At 47.7% G+C, this 17873-nt stretch overlaps 1 protein-coding gene across 1 annotated transcript; it reads left to right on the top strand.

Annotated features, from left to right (window-relative positions):
• Positions 1–7958: 7958 nt before the first annotated feature.
• On the top strand, positions 7959–17540 carry NOTO (notochord homeobox). The gene is made up of 3 exons (XM_054473648.1): positions 7959–8433; positions 13450–13664; positions 15806–17540. The coding sequence occupies exons 1-3, from the start codon at positions 8052–8054 to the stop codon at positions 15962–15964; spliced, it is 756 nt and encodes a 251-aa protein (XP_054329623.1). The 5' UTR covers positions 7959–8051; the 3' UTR covers positions 15965–17540.
• Positions 17541–17873: the final 333 nt, after the last annotated feature.

The following is a 17873-nucleotide window of genomic DNA, read 5'->3' as shown; positions in this document are numbered from 1 at the left end:
CCTGGGCAACATGGCAATGTCCCATCACTACAAAAAAACTTTTAAAAATATTTATTTATTTATTTAGAAATGGAGTCTCACTCTATCACCCAGGCTGGAGTGCAGTGGTGCAATCTTGGCTCATTGCAACCTCCGTCTCCTGGGTTCAAGCGATTCTCCTGCCTCAGCCTCCCGAGTAGCTGAGATTTTAGGCACTCACCACCACACCCAGCTAATTTTTGTATTTTTAGTAGAGACGGGGTTTCACCATGTCGGCCAGGCTACTCTGGAACTCCTGACTTCAAGTGATCTGCCTACCTTGGCCTCCCAAAGTGCTGGGATTACAGGCGTGAGCCACTGGGCCTGGCCAAAAAATTTTTTTTTAAATACAGAGGGGTAGGAAAAAAATATGAAACATTTCAAGCCTATAGACAAGTATAGAGAATAATAAAAAGAATATCCATATACCCACCACTACTCAGTTTCATCAAACATTTTTACTATGGTTGTTTTGTGTTAAGAAATAAAACAATACAGAAAGTTGACAGCCCAAGTGACCCTCCCTAATCCTACTCCCTTCTCCCTCCCTGGAGCTCATCTTTATTTTGATTGTCATGTTTATCATGCCTAAGAATGCCTTTAGACTTTTACCAAGGTATTTATGTTTTATGTTATACATGGTTAAACTTTTTTTTTTTTTTTTGAGATAGAGTCTCACTATGTTGCCCAGGCTGGAGTGCAGTGGCCCAATCTCAGCTCACTGCAACCTCCACCTCCTGGGTTCAAGCGATTCTTCTGCCTCAGCCTCCCAAGTAGCTGGGACTATAGATGCACGCCACCATGCCCAGCTAATTTTTGTATTTTTAGTAGAGACGGGGTTTCACCATATTGGCCAGACTGGTCTTGAACTCTTGACCTCGTGATCTGCCCACCTTGGCCTCCCAAAGTGCTGGGATAACCGCGCCTGGCCAGTTAAACCTTATTATAAATTTGTTGTGTCAACTTAGCTAAGCTGGAACTACATTTCCTGGAATTTCCTTCCCTGCATGGTTTTGGGCATGATGCTTAGGACACAGAAGTGAAGCAGCAGCCATGTTTAGCAGTACAGAGCAGGTGCTATGGCGGCTCACACGCATTATGGCAGATTTACTGGCTCATTTTGCTGATGGAGGCCACAGCTGGGCCTGTAGGTCCTTCAGCTCCCACCAGACCCTCTTCAGTTTTCCCAGCTCCTGAGCCAAGTATGTGCTTAGTTTCAGAATGAAGGACACCGGACTTCCTTGCAAGTCACTGCATTAACAAAATGAGAGGCTTGGAGGTGGTGTGAGACTGAGGCAGGTTTTAGCTCATTCTTGCTCTTCTTCCTGGGTTCCAGTTTGTCCTAATTTTCCCACTTCACATCCATCTTTCCCTCCCCAATGCCTGCCTGTGGACTTTAGTCCCAGACCCAGACAAAGAAGTAACATCCTCACAGAGACCTATTACCAGTTCCCACAGTTGTGTAAGGTCAAATTCCCATAATAAAACCCTTTATTCTTTGGGGTTGAGTATGATGAAAAAAATAAAAATAAATCCTTTATTCTGTTAGGCACAGTGGTGTGCACCTGTAATCTCAGCTACTCAGGAGCCTGAGGCAAGAGAATCATTGAGTCCGGGAGTTCAAGATGTGCCTGGGCAACAGAGCAAGACCCTCATCTCAAAAAAAAAAAAAAAAATCCTTTATTCTTTGTCACTTCTAGGGGTCCTGCTTCTCTGATTGGATCATGACTAATAGAGAATCTGCTACTGGACATGGTTCCAAGAATAACAGAACCTTAGTGGGTGATGGGTTCAGTCTGGGTCATCTAGAATTGATTCTGTGACCTAAATAAATGTAAAGGCATAAATAACCCTTACCAGAGGTTGTCAGGGGTAAAGAGATCACTGGTTCTTCGTGGTATGCCATAGGAAAAAGAAGTTATTTATTTATTTTTTATTTTTATTTTATTTATTTTTGAGACAGAGTCTGACACTCTTGTTGCCTAGGCTGGAGTGCAATGGCAAGATCTCGGCTCAGTGCAACCTTTGCCGCCAGGGTTCAAGTGATTCTCCCACCTTAGCCTCTCAAGTAGCTGAGAATACCAGCACCCAGCCCCACAACCGGCTAATTTTTGTATTTTTAGTAGAGATGAGGTTTCACCACCACCAGGCTGGTCTCAAACTGACCTCAGGTGATCTGCCCGCCTCAGCCTCCAAAAGTGCTGGGATTACAGGTGTGAGCCACTGCACCCAGCCAAAAAAGTTATTTAAATGATCACTTGCAGACACCGTAATCAGGTGTCTATAGAAGTCAAATCTTTGATTGACCAAATATTTGCTTGAATATAACAATTATGATGACATTGGTGAGTTGTTTCTAAGTGCCCTGAAGAATTTAGCGAAAGAATATGAGGAGTCGGGATTTTGAATTCCCATCTCAAGGTCCATGGAAAGGACCTGAAAGTTTTGTGGCTGTCCTATGATGTAAATTATGTTCCCAACCTCTCAGGTCTCTTCTGCTAAAAATTGTGTCATTGATTGGGAAGAAGAGAGAATGTAAAAATTGCGATGAAGATATATATGGCCAGGTTCCAACAAATTTGAGCCCCTAAATTCTGCTGAACCTCTTTTCACAGTAGAAGTAACTTTCCACTCTTATCTAAGAAGTGAATCTCAGCTAGGCGCAGTGGCTCATGCCTGTAATCCCAGCATTTTGGGAGGCTGAGGCAGGAGGATTGTTTAAGCCCATGAGCTCAAGACCTACCTGTGCAACTCTGTCTCTACAAAAAATTTAAAAAATTAGCCGATGGCTTCTTTGGTTTCAAAAAGAACTAAAAATAACAAAACCAAAAAAAAAAAAAAAAAAAAAAAAAGGAAAGAAAAAGAAAAATTAGCTGGGCATGAGGCAGGAGGATCCATTTAGCCCAGGAGTTCAAGGTTACAATGAGATATGATCACGTCACTTCACTCCAGCCTGGGTGACAGAGCGAGACCCTGTCTCAAAAAAAGAAGTGAATCTCCCCTTGCCTGAAGGTCTTGTAATGGCCTTCCCTGAAGTGATGGCCCTCTGGATTTACCTCCACTGCCTATCATTGCTGGTAGACTCAAGTTCAAACAGGCTACAGAGAATGAAGTACAAAGCCTTTCCCATGAGACGGTGGTATGATACACACCAAAACAATTTCATGATGTTGCCAATTTACATATACAGAAACCTGGGGAAATGTATGGACGTGGATCCCAAAGGTGTGAGATGAGGATAGAAGAAATATAAAGTCATATTAGGCTGAATCTATTTATAAGGGCCAACTAAGCAGAGATTCCTGATTCAATGTGCTAGCTTGAGTGAGTCTAACAGTTGGTTCAGTTGGTTGATATCAACTTCTAGATGAAGTTGGCACACTGTAGAAGAGGTATCAAATGGCTAAGGAAGGCTGGAATGCTAGGGTAGACTTGCCATGGAAGACCTATTTACCTGCCCCTGTAATATGTGCCCAGGTTAGTTCTAGAAGACACTTCCTTCATCAAGCCTATGAGAAATGCATTCAAGAGGAAAGCCCTGATATCCTTGAAGAACTCTATGGTGGCTATTCTCTGTAGGCCCGAAATGACAGAGGGAACTTATGCTATCGAGCACATCATCCCAAAATTCAGTGGGGATGATGTGACAAAGTAGGTGTGGTTACCATAATGGCTCATGAAAAATGTGAACATGGCGAGAGGGATGGAGGTTGGACAGGGGCTTAGTAACATGGATTTCCATTCCCTGAAACCAATCTGACTGCAGCCATTGCTGAGTGTCCAACCTGCCAACAGCAGAGACCAACACTGAGCCCCCAATATGAAACCCAACCAGCCACCTAGTGCCAGGGTAATCACATAGGGGCATTACTTTGTTCTTACTGGAATATCCATTTACTGTGACATAGATTTGCTTTCTCTGCCCACAATGTTTCTGCCGAAATCAACATCTGTGAACTTATAGAATGCTTTGGCATTCCATATAGCATTGCTTCTGACAAAAGAATTATTTCACAGCAAGTGAAGAACAGCAGTGGGCTCAGGCTCATGGTATTCACTGGTCTTACCATTACCCTGAAGCAGCTGGCTTGAAAGAACAGTAGGATGACCTTTTGAAGACTTAATTATGGCACTAGCTGGATAGTAACATGTTGCAGGGCATGGGTAATGTCCTTCAGATGCAAGATGTGCTCTAAACCGGCAACCAACATATGGTGCTGGGAGAAATCCCAAACCAGGATTTGTGGGTCAGAGGGTAGAAATGAGAACAGATCTCCTCAATATAACACATAGTGTTTCTCTAGCAAAATATTTGCTTCCTATCTTGCTAACTTTGTGCTCTGCTGATCTAGAGATACTAGAGTTCCTGAGAATGAACTATTTCCACAGGAGACACAGCAGTGGTTTCACTGAACTGGCAGTTAAGACTGTCGCTGGCTACTTGGGCTTCTCTCACCAGTGAATCAATAGGCACTGAAGAGTATTATCAGACTCCCTGGGTGACTGATCCTGACTATCAAGGGGATAATGGGAACAACATGGTATTTCCATATCCTGTGATTAAAATCAATAGCAAAACTACGACTAAATAAAGGAAGGACTGCTAATGGTCCAGACCAGGAACAAGTGGGCACTGAATTTTCACAAAGTATAAAGATCTGTGTAACCAGCATCCAGATTAAGAAATAGAACACTGGCCGGGCACGGTGACTCACATCTGTAATCCCAGCACTTTGGGAGGCTGAGGCGGGTGGATCACCCGAGGTCAGGAGTTTGAGACCAGCCAGCCTGACCAACATGGTGAAACCCTGTCTCTATTAAAAATACAAAATTAGCTGGGCATGGTGGCACATGCCTGTAATCCCAGCTACTTGGGAGGCTGAGGCAGGAGAATTGTTTGAACCTGGGAGGCAGAGGTTGCAATGAGCCGAGATCACACCACTGTACTCCAGTCTGGGCAAACAATAGTGAAATTCCATCTCAAAAAAAAAAGAAAATAAATAGAAAACTGCTACCACCCCAGAAGTTCCCGTCATGCCCTTTGCCACTCATTAACCACCCCCAACCATTCTCCTGACTTCTAGCAGCACAGATAAGTTTGCCTTGTTTTTTATTTTTTTATTTTTTTGAGACAGAGTCTCACTCTGTCACCCAGGCTGGAGTGCAGTGGCGCAACTTTATTCTACTGTTGGTAGACATTCTGGTAGTTTCTGATTTGGGGCTATTGCAAATAATGCTGCTGTGAACATTCTGAAACATGTCTCTTATTAAACATATATGCATATTTGTGTTGGGTATACACTGTACCTAGGATAGGAACTGCTGGGTCAGAGGGTTAAGCTTAAGTAAATACTGCTCATCCATTTTTCGAAAGCGTTTGTACCAATTTATATGCCCACACTCAGTGGATAAGAGTTCCAGATGCTTCATATTATCATCAACCCTTGGTATTTTCTTTTTCTTTTCTTTTCTTTTTTCTTTCTTTCTTTTTTTTTTTTTTGAGACAGAGTTTTGCTCTTGTTGCCCGGGCTGGAGTGCAATGGCTCACTACAACCTCCACCTCCCAGGTTCAAGCGATTCTCCTGACTCAGCCTCCCAAGTAGCTGGGATTACAGGTGTGCACCACCACACCTGGCTAATTTTGTATTTTTAGTAGAGATGGGGTTTCACAATGTTGGTCAGGCTGGTCTCGAACTCCTGACCTCAAGTGATCCACCCGCCTCGGCCTCACACCTGCCTTGGCCTCCTGAAGTGCTGGGATTTACAAGTGTGAGCCACTGTGCCCAGCCAACCCTTGGTATTTTCCATCTTCTGGTGCATGTATAGTGGATCATGATGTGATTTGAATTTGCATTTCCCTGATGACTCACAGAGTTCAGGATGTTTCATACTTTTTTTTTTTTGAGACAGAGTCTCGCTCTTTCACCCAGGCTGGAGTGCAGTGGTGCAGTCTTGGCTCACTGCAACCTCTGCCTCCCAGGTTCAAGCAATTCTCCTGCCTCAGCCTCCGAGTAGCTGAGATTACAGGCACCCACCACAATGCCCAGCTAGTTTTTGTATTTTTAGTAGAGATGGGGTTTCACCATGTTGGCCAGGCTGGTCTCAAACTCCTGACCTCAAGTGATCTGCCCACCTCGGCCTCCCAAAGTGCTGGGATTACAGGCATGGGCCACTGCACCCAGCCACATATGGTTTTAAGCTATTCAGATATTTCATTTTATAAAGTGCCTAGTTCATGTACTAACCCATCTCGTGGTCTTTTTAAAGTCTGTTATAGGGCTGGGTGCGGTGGCTTATGCCTGTAATCCCAGCACTTTGGGAGGCCGAGGCGGGTGGATCACCTGAGGTCAGGAGTTCAAGACCAGCCTGGACAACATGGTGAAACCCCATCTCTACTAAAAATACAAAAAATTAGCTGGGCGTAGTGGCGGGCGCCTGTAATCCCAGCTACTCAGGAGGCTGGGGCAGGAGAATAGCTTGAACCCAGGAGGCAGAGGTTGCAGTGAGCCGAGTGCCATTGCACTCCAGCCTGGGCAACAAGAGTGAAACTCCATCTCTAAATAAATAAATAAATAAATAAATAAATAAAAATAAAATCTGTTATTCGTTTGGCTTTATTTTTGGTATACTTAACAAAAATTAGCTGGGCGTGGTGGCGCATGCCTGTAATCCCAGCTACTGAAGCAGGAAAATTGCTGGAACCTGGGAGGCAAAGGTTGCAGTGGGCCAAGATTGTGCCACTGCACTCTAGCCTGGGCAACTCCATCTCAAAAAAAAAAAAAAAAAAAAAGGACTACTAAAGGAATGAAAAGGCAGGCCACAGAGTGACAGAGGTTATCTGCTTCTATATATATTACAACAAAGGACTTGATTCCAAATTATCTATACATAAAACTCTTAAAATAAGAAAAAGATAGTGACCCAATACAAAAATAAGCAAACCAGTTGAACAGGCACTTCCACAAAAGAGGATATCCAAGTGGCTGATAAGCATGTAAAAAGATGCTCACAATGAACGGTCTTCAGGGAAATAAATGCAAATTAAAACCACATACCTAGGGGATTTGAAACAAGGCAGTTCTGTTAACCTCTCTTGCTGTATTTACTAATATGTAAATTGGAGATATTAATGCTTATGCTCAGGAATTTACAGTCTGAAGAAGGAATAAATGACAGAACAGAAAACTGATAATTATGTATGGAAACACAGAGAATTATATACTAAAAGTCCAAGGTTAGAGACATAGTGGCCATATCTTTTACCCCTAAATCAAATCAAATCAAATCAAATCCTGAGCTCAAGCGATCCTCCCGCCTCGGCCTCCCACACAAGTACTGGGATGCCAGGCATGAGCCACTGCACCTGGCCAAAAAAAATATTAAAGAAGGAACGAAATTGGTAATCACAGGGCATCTCAAGGCAGGGAAACTAAAGGGCTGAGGCCAGATGGAAAATTTACTTATCACTGTGCTTATAAATAAAATATTTACATTTAAAAACAAACAAACAAAAAGTCCGCGCGGTCCTAGGTGAATCTGGCCGAGGCTTCTGCGTCGAGGACGGCGCGGGTCAGCTGAGGCCAAGACCACAGGCACTGCCCTACCGCTCTCCAGATCACAGCTCCGCCTCTGCAAGGCCCCGGGTAAACGGGCATCCCTTCTCTAGTGACCAAAGGACAAAGACGGAGCACGGTGGCTGGGTGTTTCGCCCAGGATCACCAGCGAGCTCAGAGTCCTCCCCACGACCGCCCCAGGGTGGGCATTTTTAAAAGCGGAGGAAGGGAGGGAACACACTCTTTGGTGCTGTGCCCACCTTGCCTCGCCCAGGGCGGGCTCTCACAGGCTTTGGGGGCCCCGCCCGGACCGCAGTGGAGAGAGGCCACCCCATGCCCCGCCCCGCCCCGTCAAATTTAAGAGCCTTCGCCGAGCGCCAGGAGGTTCCCAGACAACCGGTCTTGCTCCCTGCCTTTTGCAGAATCTTCTCACTCCTCCCGAGCTCCCTTCCTTGCGTCCGTCCAGGCAACGGCCGCGTCATGCCTAGCCCCAGGCCGCGAGGCAGCCCGCCGCCCGCTCCCTCGGGCTCTCAGGTCCGGCCTCCGCGCTCTGGCCGCTCTCCAGCGCCCAGGTCCCCTACCGGCCCGAACACGCCCCGCGCTCCCGGACGCTTCGAGTCCCCCTTCTCGGTCGAGGCCATCCTGGCGAGGCCCGACCCCTGCGCGCCGGCGGCCTCCCAGCCGTCGGGCTCCGCCTGCGTCCACCCGGCCTTCTGGACCGCTACTTCCCTGTGCGCCACCGGGTGTCTGCCCTGGGCGTGCCCGACATCGTGGCTGCCCGCCTACCTGAGCGTGGATCTTTACCCTGTGCCAGGGCCGCGCGTGGCTCCCGTCTGCGGCCTGCTGGGCTTCGGCGTCACAGGTACTGCGCTCCCGGCGCCCGCACGCGGGGGACTGGGCGGGGGCTGGAGAGCCTAGGCCGCCACCGCCGGCGCCTCAGTGCAGGAGAGGGCACTGAGTGTGAGAATCACACACGGCTGGAGTGGGAAGGGGCTCTGCCACCGTTTACCTTGCAGTTGAAGCCGAGGACCGCGACAATCTTGCTGAAAAAGACCTCGGCGCGAGGCTTTCCCCGCACGCTGCTGAGGTGGGAGAGGATGGGTGTGAGGGCGGCGCGGCGCCTGAATGCGGTGGGCAGGAGGCCAGCGCTGGGGCTGCAAGGGGACCCAGCCCTGCTCCCGGTCTCTGCGTCGCTTGACTCCCTCGCACACCCCGGGGTAGCGCTTGGTGACAGAGACGCTTCCCAAAGCGTCTCTCGACCCGAACCGATGGCCCTGTTTTTTTGGGGGGGGGAGCGGGGGCAAGTGGACGCTCCGGGCGGTGCTGTTGAGCAAGGAGCTGTTAGGAGCTGGTCAAGGCTCACACCCCACTACCGCCTCCACTGCTCACGTCTGTGAACTTGGGCTCCACCCTTCGCTCTGAGCCTGCGTGCATGCAATGCTCTTAAGTAGTGCTTAAGGGCCAGGCACTTAAATCTCATGAGAAAGTAACTATAAGGTTGGGCGCGGTGGCTCACGCCTGTAATTTCAGCACTTTGGGAGACCGAGGAGGGTGGATCACCTGAAGTCAGGAGTTCAAGACCAGCCAGGCCAACATGGGAAACCCCATCTCTACTAAAAATACAAAAAATTAGGAGGGCGTGGTGGCGCGCACTTGTAATCCCAGCTACTCAGGAGGCTAAAGCAGGAGAATCACTTGAACCCGGGAGGTGGAGGTTGCATTGAGCCGAGATTGCGCCACTGCACTCCAGCCTGGGCAACAGAGTGAGACTCCGTCTTAAACAAACAAACCAACAAAAAAAAGTAACTATAGAGGGAACTTTGCCCTCTAGCATTAAACATCCACTTACATGTGCTTTTGCCATTTTTGGTTGCCAGGTTCATGTTTCCCCACGTCCCCACGAAGAAAACAGGAGCAAAGTTAGTCCAAGCCTTATCAACCCGTACAAAGATAGTTGTAACACAATCTTGCTGGGTTCCTACTCCGTGGCACCCACCCCAATCCTGCGTTTCCTCACCCCATTTCAGCAGTGCATTAACCCTTGGACTCGCAGCCCCATCTAAATTCAATACCACTGGATCTGGGAGCTGTGCCCATCACTCCAAGTCACCTTTCTCTGGGCTCTTCACACATCTGAGGTCTGAATTACAGTTTACTACTTCATGTTACAGTTGTTTCATTTTCAAGTTAGTTTTTTTGTTTTGTTTTGTTTTGTTTTGAGACGGAGTCTCGCTCTGTCTCCCAGGCTGGAGTCCAGTGGCGCTCTCTCTGCTCACTACAACCTCCTCCTTCCGGGCTCAAGTGATTCTCCTGCCTTATCCTCTGGAGTGGCTGGAATTACAAGCCCCAGCACCATGCCCGGCTAATTTTTTTTTTTTTTTTTTGAGGCGGAGTCTCACTCTGTCGCTTAGGCTGGAGTGCAGTGGCCCAATCTCGGCTCACTGCAAGCTCCGCCTCCCGGGTTCAAGCCATTCTGCCTCAGCCTCCCGAGTAGCTGGGACTACAGGCACATGCCACCACACCTGGCTAATTTTTTGTATTTTTAGTAGAGATGGGGTTTCACCATGTTAGCCAGGATGGTCTTGATCTCCTGACATCGTGATGTATTTCTTTTTCTGTGAACTACTGTTCTTGTATTTTGCCCATATGTGTAGTTGGTTATTTAAAACAATCTATTTGTAGATGCTCTTTTCTATTGAGGAAATTAGCCCTGGCCGGGTGCAATGGCCACCCCTGTAACCCCAGCACTTTGGGAGGCCAAAGCGAGTGGATCACTTCAGCTCAGGAGTTGAGACCAGCCTGGGCAACATGGCAAAACCCCGTCTCTACTAAAAACACAAAAATTAGCTGGGCATGGTGGTGCGCACCTTGGCGGAGGCTGAAGTGGGAGGATTGCTTGTGCCTGGGAGGCAGAGGTTGCAGTGAGCCGAGGTGAAGCCACTGAACACCAGCCTGGGCAACAGAACAAGACACTGTCTCAAAAAATTAAAAAAGAAATTAGCCCTTTAACTGTAATGAACTACAAATTTTTTTCTGTTTATTGGCCTTTGACTTTGATTATGGTGGTATTCTTTTGTTACGTAGAAAAAATTTTAATTTTTATATGTTTGATGTGTTTTTACAAATCAGTTTTTTTTCTTTTTTGAGACAGATTCTCTGTTACTCATGCTGGAGTGCAGTGGTGCGATCATGGCTCACTGCAGCCTCAACCTTCCAGGCTTAAGCACTCCTCCTTAGCTTCCTGAGTAGCAGGGACCACAGGCATGCACTACCATACTCGACTAATTTAAAACGTTTTTTTTTGTAGAGATGGAATCTCACAATGTCTGTCTCAGCCTCCCGAGTAGCAGGGACCACAGGCATGCGCTACCATACTCGACTAATTTAAAACATTTATTTTGTAGAGATGGAATGTCACAATGTTACCCAGGCTGATCTTGAACTCCTGGGCTCAAGTGATCCTCCTGCCTCAGCCTCCCAAACTGGTGGGATTACAGGCATGAGCCACTGTGCCTGGCCCCACATCTTATATGATACTTGGAAAGAACTTCCTCACTGTGAAGTCATAAAATAACTTCTCCGTTTTTTTCTAAATTTTTGTGGGTTTACCTTTTGATATTTAAATATTTCCTCCATTTGGATTTTTTTTAGTGCAAGGTATTGGGTATGGATCCAGCTTAATTTTTCCCATATCTCAAAATAATCCCTCTCTTCCCCATTGGATTATCACTTCTGTTTTAATTTTTATAATAACCATTGACTTTCTTCTTGCTCTGTGCCTGGCACAGTGCTAAGCACCCTGTAAGCATCATATGTTTTTGTTTTTGTTGTTGTGGTAGTTGTTGTTGAGACAGGGTCTTACTCTATTGGCAAGGAGTGATCTCGGCTTGGCTCACTACAACCTCTGCCTCCCGAGCTCAAGTGATCCTCCTGCTTCTGCCTCCCAAGCAGCTGGGTCTACAGTTGTGCACCACCACACCTGACTAATTTTTGTATTTTTTGTAGAGATAGGGTTTTGCCATGTTGCCCAGGGTGGTCTCGAACTCCTGGGCTCAAGTGATGGGCCCATCTCAGTCTCTCAAAGTGCTGGGATTATAGGCATGAGCCACTGCGCCTAGACAGCACCATGTTAAAATCCTGACATCTCTGGAAGTAGGGATTATTATCACCATTTTACATGTGAGGAAATCAAGGCTCACAGAAGTACATTGACTTGCCCAAGGTCCTCTGGCTGGTAATTGGTGGCAGAGCTAGGATTCCAACTAGAGCTTTTTTTTTTTTTTTTTTTTTTAAGACAGAGTCTCACTCTATCACCCAGGCTGGAGTACAGTGGCACAATCTTGACTCACTGCAACTTCTGCCTTCCAGGTTCAAGCGATTCTCCTGCCTCAGCCTCCTAAGTAGCTGGGATTACAGGTACCCACCACCACATCTGGCTAATTTTTGTATTTTTAGTAGAGACGGGGTTTCGCCAAGTTGGCCAGGCTGGTCTTGAACTCCTGACCTCAGGCTATCCACCCGCCTCAGCCTCCCAAAGTGCTGGGATTACAGGTATGAGCCACCATGCCCGGCCTCAACTAGAGCTCTTAAGGAACACACAGCACAGCCTACTTTCTTCTCCAAAGGTCAACTTCTGGTTCTGAAACAAGGCTGACTAGGTACACCAAGCTGTATGTCTGATAGGCTTTTCCTGATCTTTTGGTCTACCTTGGCAGGCACAGAGTAAGCCTAGCAGGCCCAGTGGTTGGAGTCCTAAGCAGCCGGGACCCCAGACACACTCCCTTTGTTGGGGCAGTCTGTCTGCCAGCCCTGAGGACTCCCCAAGGCTAGTGGGGGCTGAGTGGCCTTAGCATTATGCTTGCCATTCTTCTGCCTAGAATACTATACTCCCAGATAGCCCAATGGCTCACTCCCTCATCCCCATCAAGATTTGACTTAGGAACTGCTCTTGGTTGATGCATCTCCACTGGCCCACAGCTTGGTCTCATTTATTCCCGTGGCTTAAAATACCATCTATATAAGCTGATGACTCCCAATTTTTTTTTTAAATTGAGACAGAGTCTTGCACTGTCACCCAGGCTGGAGTAGAGTGGGCTCTATCTTGGCTCACTGCAACCTCTGCTTCCCGGACTCAACCAGTTCTCCCGCCTCAGCCTCCTGAGTAGCTGGGATTACAGGCATGTGCCACCATGCCTGGCTAATTTTTGTATTTTTAGTAGAGACGGGGTTTCACCATGTTGGCCAGGCTGGTCTCGAACTCCTGATCTCAAGCGATCTGCCCCCTTCAGCCTCCCAAAGTGCTGGAATTACAGGCATGAGCCACCATGCTCAGTGATGACTCCCAAATTTGTATCCTCAGCTCAACCCTCTCTTCTGACTTGTATCTCTTCTGACCTCACTTTTAAGATGTAAGCTCCAAAACGACAGAGATTTTCTGTTTTGTCCTGAAACCATGCATGACACACAGTAGACATCCAAAAAGTATAATATTTGTTCAGTGAATTAAAAGGGTGAACCCCTGGGGGTCTCTTCTCTGCCCATTCCATGGTGTTGCCAGAAGCAGTCAAGGAAAGGAGAGGAAGGCAAAGAGAAGTGAGGTTTGGCAACCCCTATTAGGGGCCAGAAGTGAAGCCACTTGGCTAGAGAGTAGTGGTGGCAGACAGTCTCATTGCATTGTCCCTTCTTTCCCATTTGTTTGTTTCCTGTTATTTCTGCACAGTCTCTTTCCACTGTCTTCTTGCACGTTACCTGGCCAAGGGGAAGGCAAGGTGGCAGAGCTGTGTGTGCCTTCTCATTTTGCCAAGATGGGAGTGCAGGGGGCTTCTGGCTAACCTCCCCTGCTGCTGGATAACCTCCCCTGCTGCTGGTTGCTCTTTAGGGTTGGAGCTGGCTCATTGCTCAGGACTCTGGGCCTTCCCAGACTGGGCCCCAACGGAGGACCTACAGGACACTGAGAAACAGCAAAAGAGAGTCCGAACTATGTTTAACTTGGAGCAGCTGGAAGAGTTGGAGAAAGTGTTTGCAAAACAGCACAATCTGGTGGGGAAGAAGAGAGCCCAGCTGGCAGCTCGGCTCAAACTTACAGAGAACCAGGTGGGAGTAGGGACTCCTATTGGGCCTGGGCTGCATCTGGGGACAAACACTACCTCAGCAAGGCCCTAAACGGAGGGTGGGAGGAAGATATGGGTCCTCTTCCCTGTGCCAGGCTGTTGAGGGGACAGGCCCTGACTTTTTGCACGCTCTATATAATGAAAAAAAAGTCCCATTTGAAGTCACCTAATGTGAACAACTTGGAATGTTAACTTAGATTATTAGTCTAAAAATTGATAGTAAAGGATTTCCATGCTAAATAAGGACCTGCTAGTAAAATTAAGTAGATGTGGCCAGGTGCGGTGGCTCACACCTGTAATCCCAGCACTTTGGGAGGCCGAGGTGGGCAGATCACAAGGTCAGGAGTTCAAGACCAGCCCAGCCAACATAGTGAAACGCTGTCTCTACTAAAAATACAAAAAATCAGCTGGGTGCCTATAATCCCAGCTACTTAGGAGGCTGAGGCAGGAGAATCGCTTGAGCCTGGGAGGCAGAGGTTGCAGTGAGTGGAGATCACACCACTGCACTCCAGCCTGAGCAACAGTGTGACACTCCGTCTCAAAAAAAAAAAAAAAAAAAAAAAATTAAGTAGATATTGAAAAGAGTCAATATAATCAATATTTCTTTGACCCCTATATTCCTCTCCAGCTATTATATAATTTCTCTGCTCCTTTTACAGGCAAACTTCTAAACAACTTGCCATGTTCACTTTGTCTGTGTCCTCACCTCCCACTTACTGCTTCACACAATCCAACATGACTTTTCCTTACCATTCCATCAAAACTTCTCAGCAAGGTCTCTAATAACCTCCATGTTGCCAGAGCCAACAATATGACACTTTCCTTTCTTCAACTCAGTCCACCACTCAGCAGCTCTTAGTACTGGACAGTCAGCCACCCCATCCCTTATTGAAACATGTTCCTCATAGCCTCCAGACACCGTGCTGTCTGGTTTTCCTTCCAGCTCTGTCTCCTTGGAAGGCTACTCTTCCCTTGTGGACCTCGAAATCTCTTCCCAGCTGGTCTCATCTATTCCCATGGCTTAAAATACCATCTATAAGCCAGTGACTCCCAAATTTGTATCCTCAGTACAACCATCTCATCTGACTTATATCTCTAACTACTTTCTTGGTGATTCCACTTAGATGTCTCATGGGCACGTATCTCAAACCCAAGTCTAAACCTCAATTCCTGACTTTTTTCTTGCCCAAATCTGTTCCTTTCCCATACATGACCCCACCATCCACCTGGTTACTCAAAAACCCATCCTAGATTCCTCCTTCTCCTCCGCTTCCAACCATCATTGAGCCTTGTCATCTCTACCTCCGAAATACAGCTGGAGTGGCTTCACTTCTCTCCGTCACCCCTAATGTACGCCCCAGCTCTCCTGGGGCTGCTGCAGTAGCCTCTCTCCTGTCTTCCTGCTTCTGCTGCCATCCATGCTTCACACAGCAGCCAGGTGCACAGTGCACTTCAGATGTAAATAGGATTATGTGGGCCCACGTAAAAGCCTCATGGGTGACATTCCTTATCTCTGGCCTTCCAGGTCCTGGGTGATCTGGCACCCGCTGACCTCTCCCATTTCCCTCCCTTGACTTTCTCCTTTCACTCTCATCCATGCTCTCCTCCTTCCTGGTCCTCAAACACTCCAAGCTTGGTTCCATTTCAGAGCCTTCCTACAGGTTGTTCCCTGCCTGCGGGCCTGCTCTTCTCTGTCCCCATCAGGTGGGCCTCTCTCTCTTTGAGCCTCAGCTTTAATGCTGGCTCCTCAGGGAGGCCTCCTCTGCCCAAACCCCTGTTTGTACCCCCTTTTGTGTTTACATAGCTCTTTGTTTGTTTACATGTTTCTTGCCAGTGTTTCTTCACTAGCTGGTGAGCTCCACGAGGGCAGGCAGCTTGCCTCTGTTGCTCACCACTGTTTCAGCATCACCTAGGATGGTGCTTAGCACATACTGGAAACTCAGTAAATACTCGGATGAATGAATGGTGTCTGGAATTATAGAAAGGGGTGTTTTGGAGGAGGTACCTCCCTGAGAAGGAAGAGCAAATATTGGCCAGGCAGAGAGGGGTGTTCACTCCAGGAACTGGGAAGCAGTGAGACCTGATGGTCACATTCTGATCTCTGCCCACTGTCTCCAATTATAGGTGAGAGTCTGGTTCCAGAACCGCAGGGTCAAGTATCAGAAGCAGCAAAAGCTGAGGGCAGCGGTTACATCTGCCAAGGCTGCCTCTCTGGATGAGCTTTCCAGCAGCTCCAACGCCAGTATCCAGAGTGATGATGCCGAGTCAGGAGTGGACAGCTGAGGACTGGGACAGAGGCCCTAGCCAGGCTGCCTGGGCTAGTTCCTCCTGGGGGTACCCACTGGAGCTCCCTGCCTCACCCTCAACGAAAAGCCTCCTCAACCAGAGGAATCTGAGCTGTCAAGCAGGGACCCCCTTTTCTATACTGATTCCTGGAAACTGGAACAATGTAATGATTGGAGGCACAGACTCTGGCCTTCAGCTATGTCCTTGGCCAACCTATGGAACTTCCGAGCCTTTTTTCTTTATCAGTATAATGGGTGCATTCATAACTTAGATCACCCAGGGGTGAGAAGATGTCTGTAAAGCAATAATGTGCCATGCACAGTGCAAAGTGTGTAGTTACTGTTAAGGCTTGTAGGCCCCTGAGTACAGAAGACCAACTGGAAAAAAAAAACTTTTCTTCTTCTGCTGTCACCCCACAACAATCAACACAGAACACTTCTGTGACCACACGTATAGGGGTGTACCCCACATTCCAACCTCCAGTTCAGTAAATTCTGACATGATCTACCTGCAGGTAGTGTCTGACCCCACAGATTGAGGGCTCATTCCACATGGCAGCCCCTCCTTTTTTTTTTTTTGAGACGGAGTGCAGTGGCGCGATCTTGGCTCACTGCAACCTCCACCTCCCGGGTTCAAGAGATTCTCCTGCCTCAGCCTCCCAAGTAGTTGGGACTACAGATGCACGCCACCACGCCTGGCTAATTTTTATATTTTTAGTAGAGATGGGGTTTCACCATATGGTCAGGCTGGTCTTGAACTGCTGACCTTGTGATCCACCCACCTCGGCCTCCCAAAGTGCTGGGATTACATGTGTGAGCCACCACCCAGCCCAACCCTGCCCTTTTTGTTTTTTATGGAGTCTTAAGGTCTACCAGTCATCAGTCAACTCATTAGCATATGAAAAGACATCACTTCAGAGATTCTAGGGATTTTAGGAGTTCTATGCCAGGAAATCAAGATGAAGACCAAATATATATTTCATAATATCACAGCTCCCCTCACCTGGGGGAGTGATACCTGTACCAGCAATTAGTATTTTCCTGGCCTGGCTGTGGAGAAGGAACCTCTTTGAATAAGCATCTGGGCATAGAAGACTCTTCACCATCAGAAGGAGTTGAGAGTAAAGAGAAGGTAGACTGTTTAGCCCACTTCACAAAGTTTCCCAACGTTTTCTTGTTTTGTCTGAACTGTTACCATTCTCAGAATAAGCTCAGGCCCAGCAGCAAAGACAAGGTCTCACTCTGTCACCCAGACTGGAGTGTAGTGGTGCAATCATAGCTCACGGCAGCCTCAACCTCCTGGGCTCTAGTGATACTCCCACCTTAGCCTCCTGAGCAGCTGGGACTACAGGCGCGTGACACCACGCCTGGTTAATTTTTAACATTTTTTGTAGAGACAACGTCCATTTGTTGCCCAGGCTGGTCTTGAACTCCAGGCTTCAAGTGGTTCTCCTGCCTTGGCCTCGCAAAGCCCCATCTTTTTATAGAATAATTTGTGTATGCCAAGGCTGGCATTTTGTCATAAACTCTGCTGTGTTTTCACAGGACAGTTATAATTTCCCCCTTTCATGACTGACTCATGGCTCCTTTTTCTTCTCAAGAATGTGCTCGATTTCTCTGAAAGAAGCCTGCTGCCAGGATTTTCAGAGCTGATTTCTGTAGCACAGACCATTCAGATTCTAGAATGGCTCTCGGGGACTGACCTGAGGGATGGAAGGAAGCCTGCCCTGCCACCTGGCGGTGAGTGAGGGCACGGCCCCCAGCTGCTCTAGGGGTAGGTTTGCCCCCAAGTACGTGGACTATTCGCTCCCTGACACCGGGCTGCAGGCCTGAGGGGACCCAGGGTCGGTTTCAAGAACCTTTTCTCTGGCCCTGCCAACTGTCTATCTCCCCCAGGTCCGTGGACT

The sequence above is a fragment of the Pongo pygmaeus genome, chromosome 12 (genome assembly GCF_028885625.2).
Source record: "Pongo pygmaeus isolate AG05252 chromosome 12, NHGRI_mPonPyg2-v2.0_pri, whole genome shotgun sequence".
Taxonomy (NCBI): domain Eukaryota; kingdom Metazoa; phylum Chordata; class Mammalia; order Primates; family Hominidae; genus Pongo; species Pongo pygmaeus.
Note: the sequence above shows the minus strand (reverse complement) of the source record. Positions and strands in the feature narration are given on the sequence as shown.

Coding starts and splice junctions, on each gene's coding strand:
- NOTO (XM_054473648.1), top strand. CDS start 8,052: ATGCCTAGCCCCAGGCCGCGAGGCAGCCCGCCGCCCGCTCCCTCGGGC. Junction 8,434..13,449: donor GCTGGGCTTCGGCGTCACAG/GTACTGCGCTCC, acceptor GTTGCTCTTTAG/GGTTGGAGCTGGCTCATTGC. Junction 13,665..15,805: donor TCAAACTTACAGAGAACCAG/GTGGGAGTAGGG, acceptor CTCCAATTATAG/GTGAGAGTCTGGTTCCAGAA.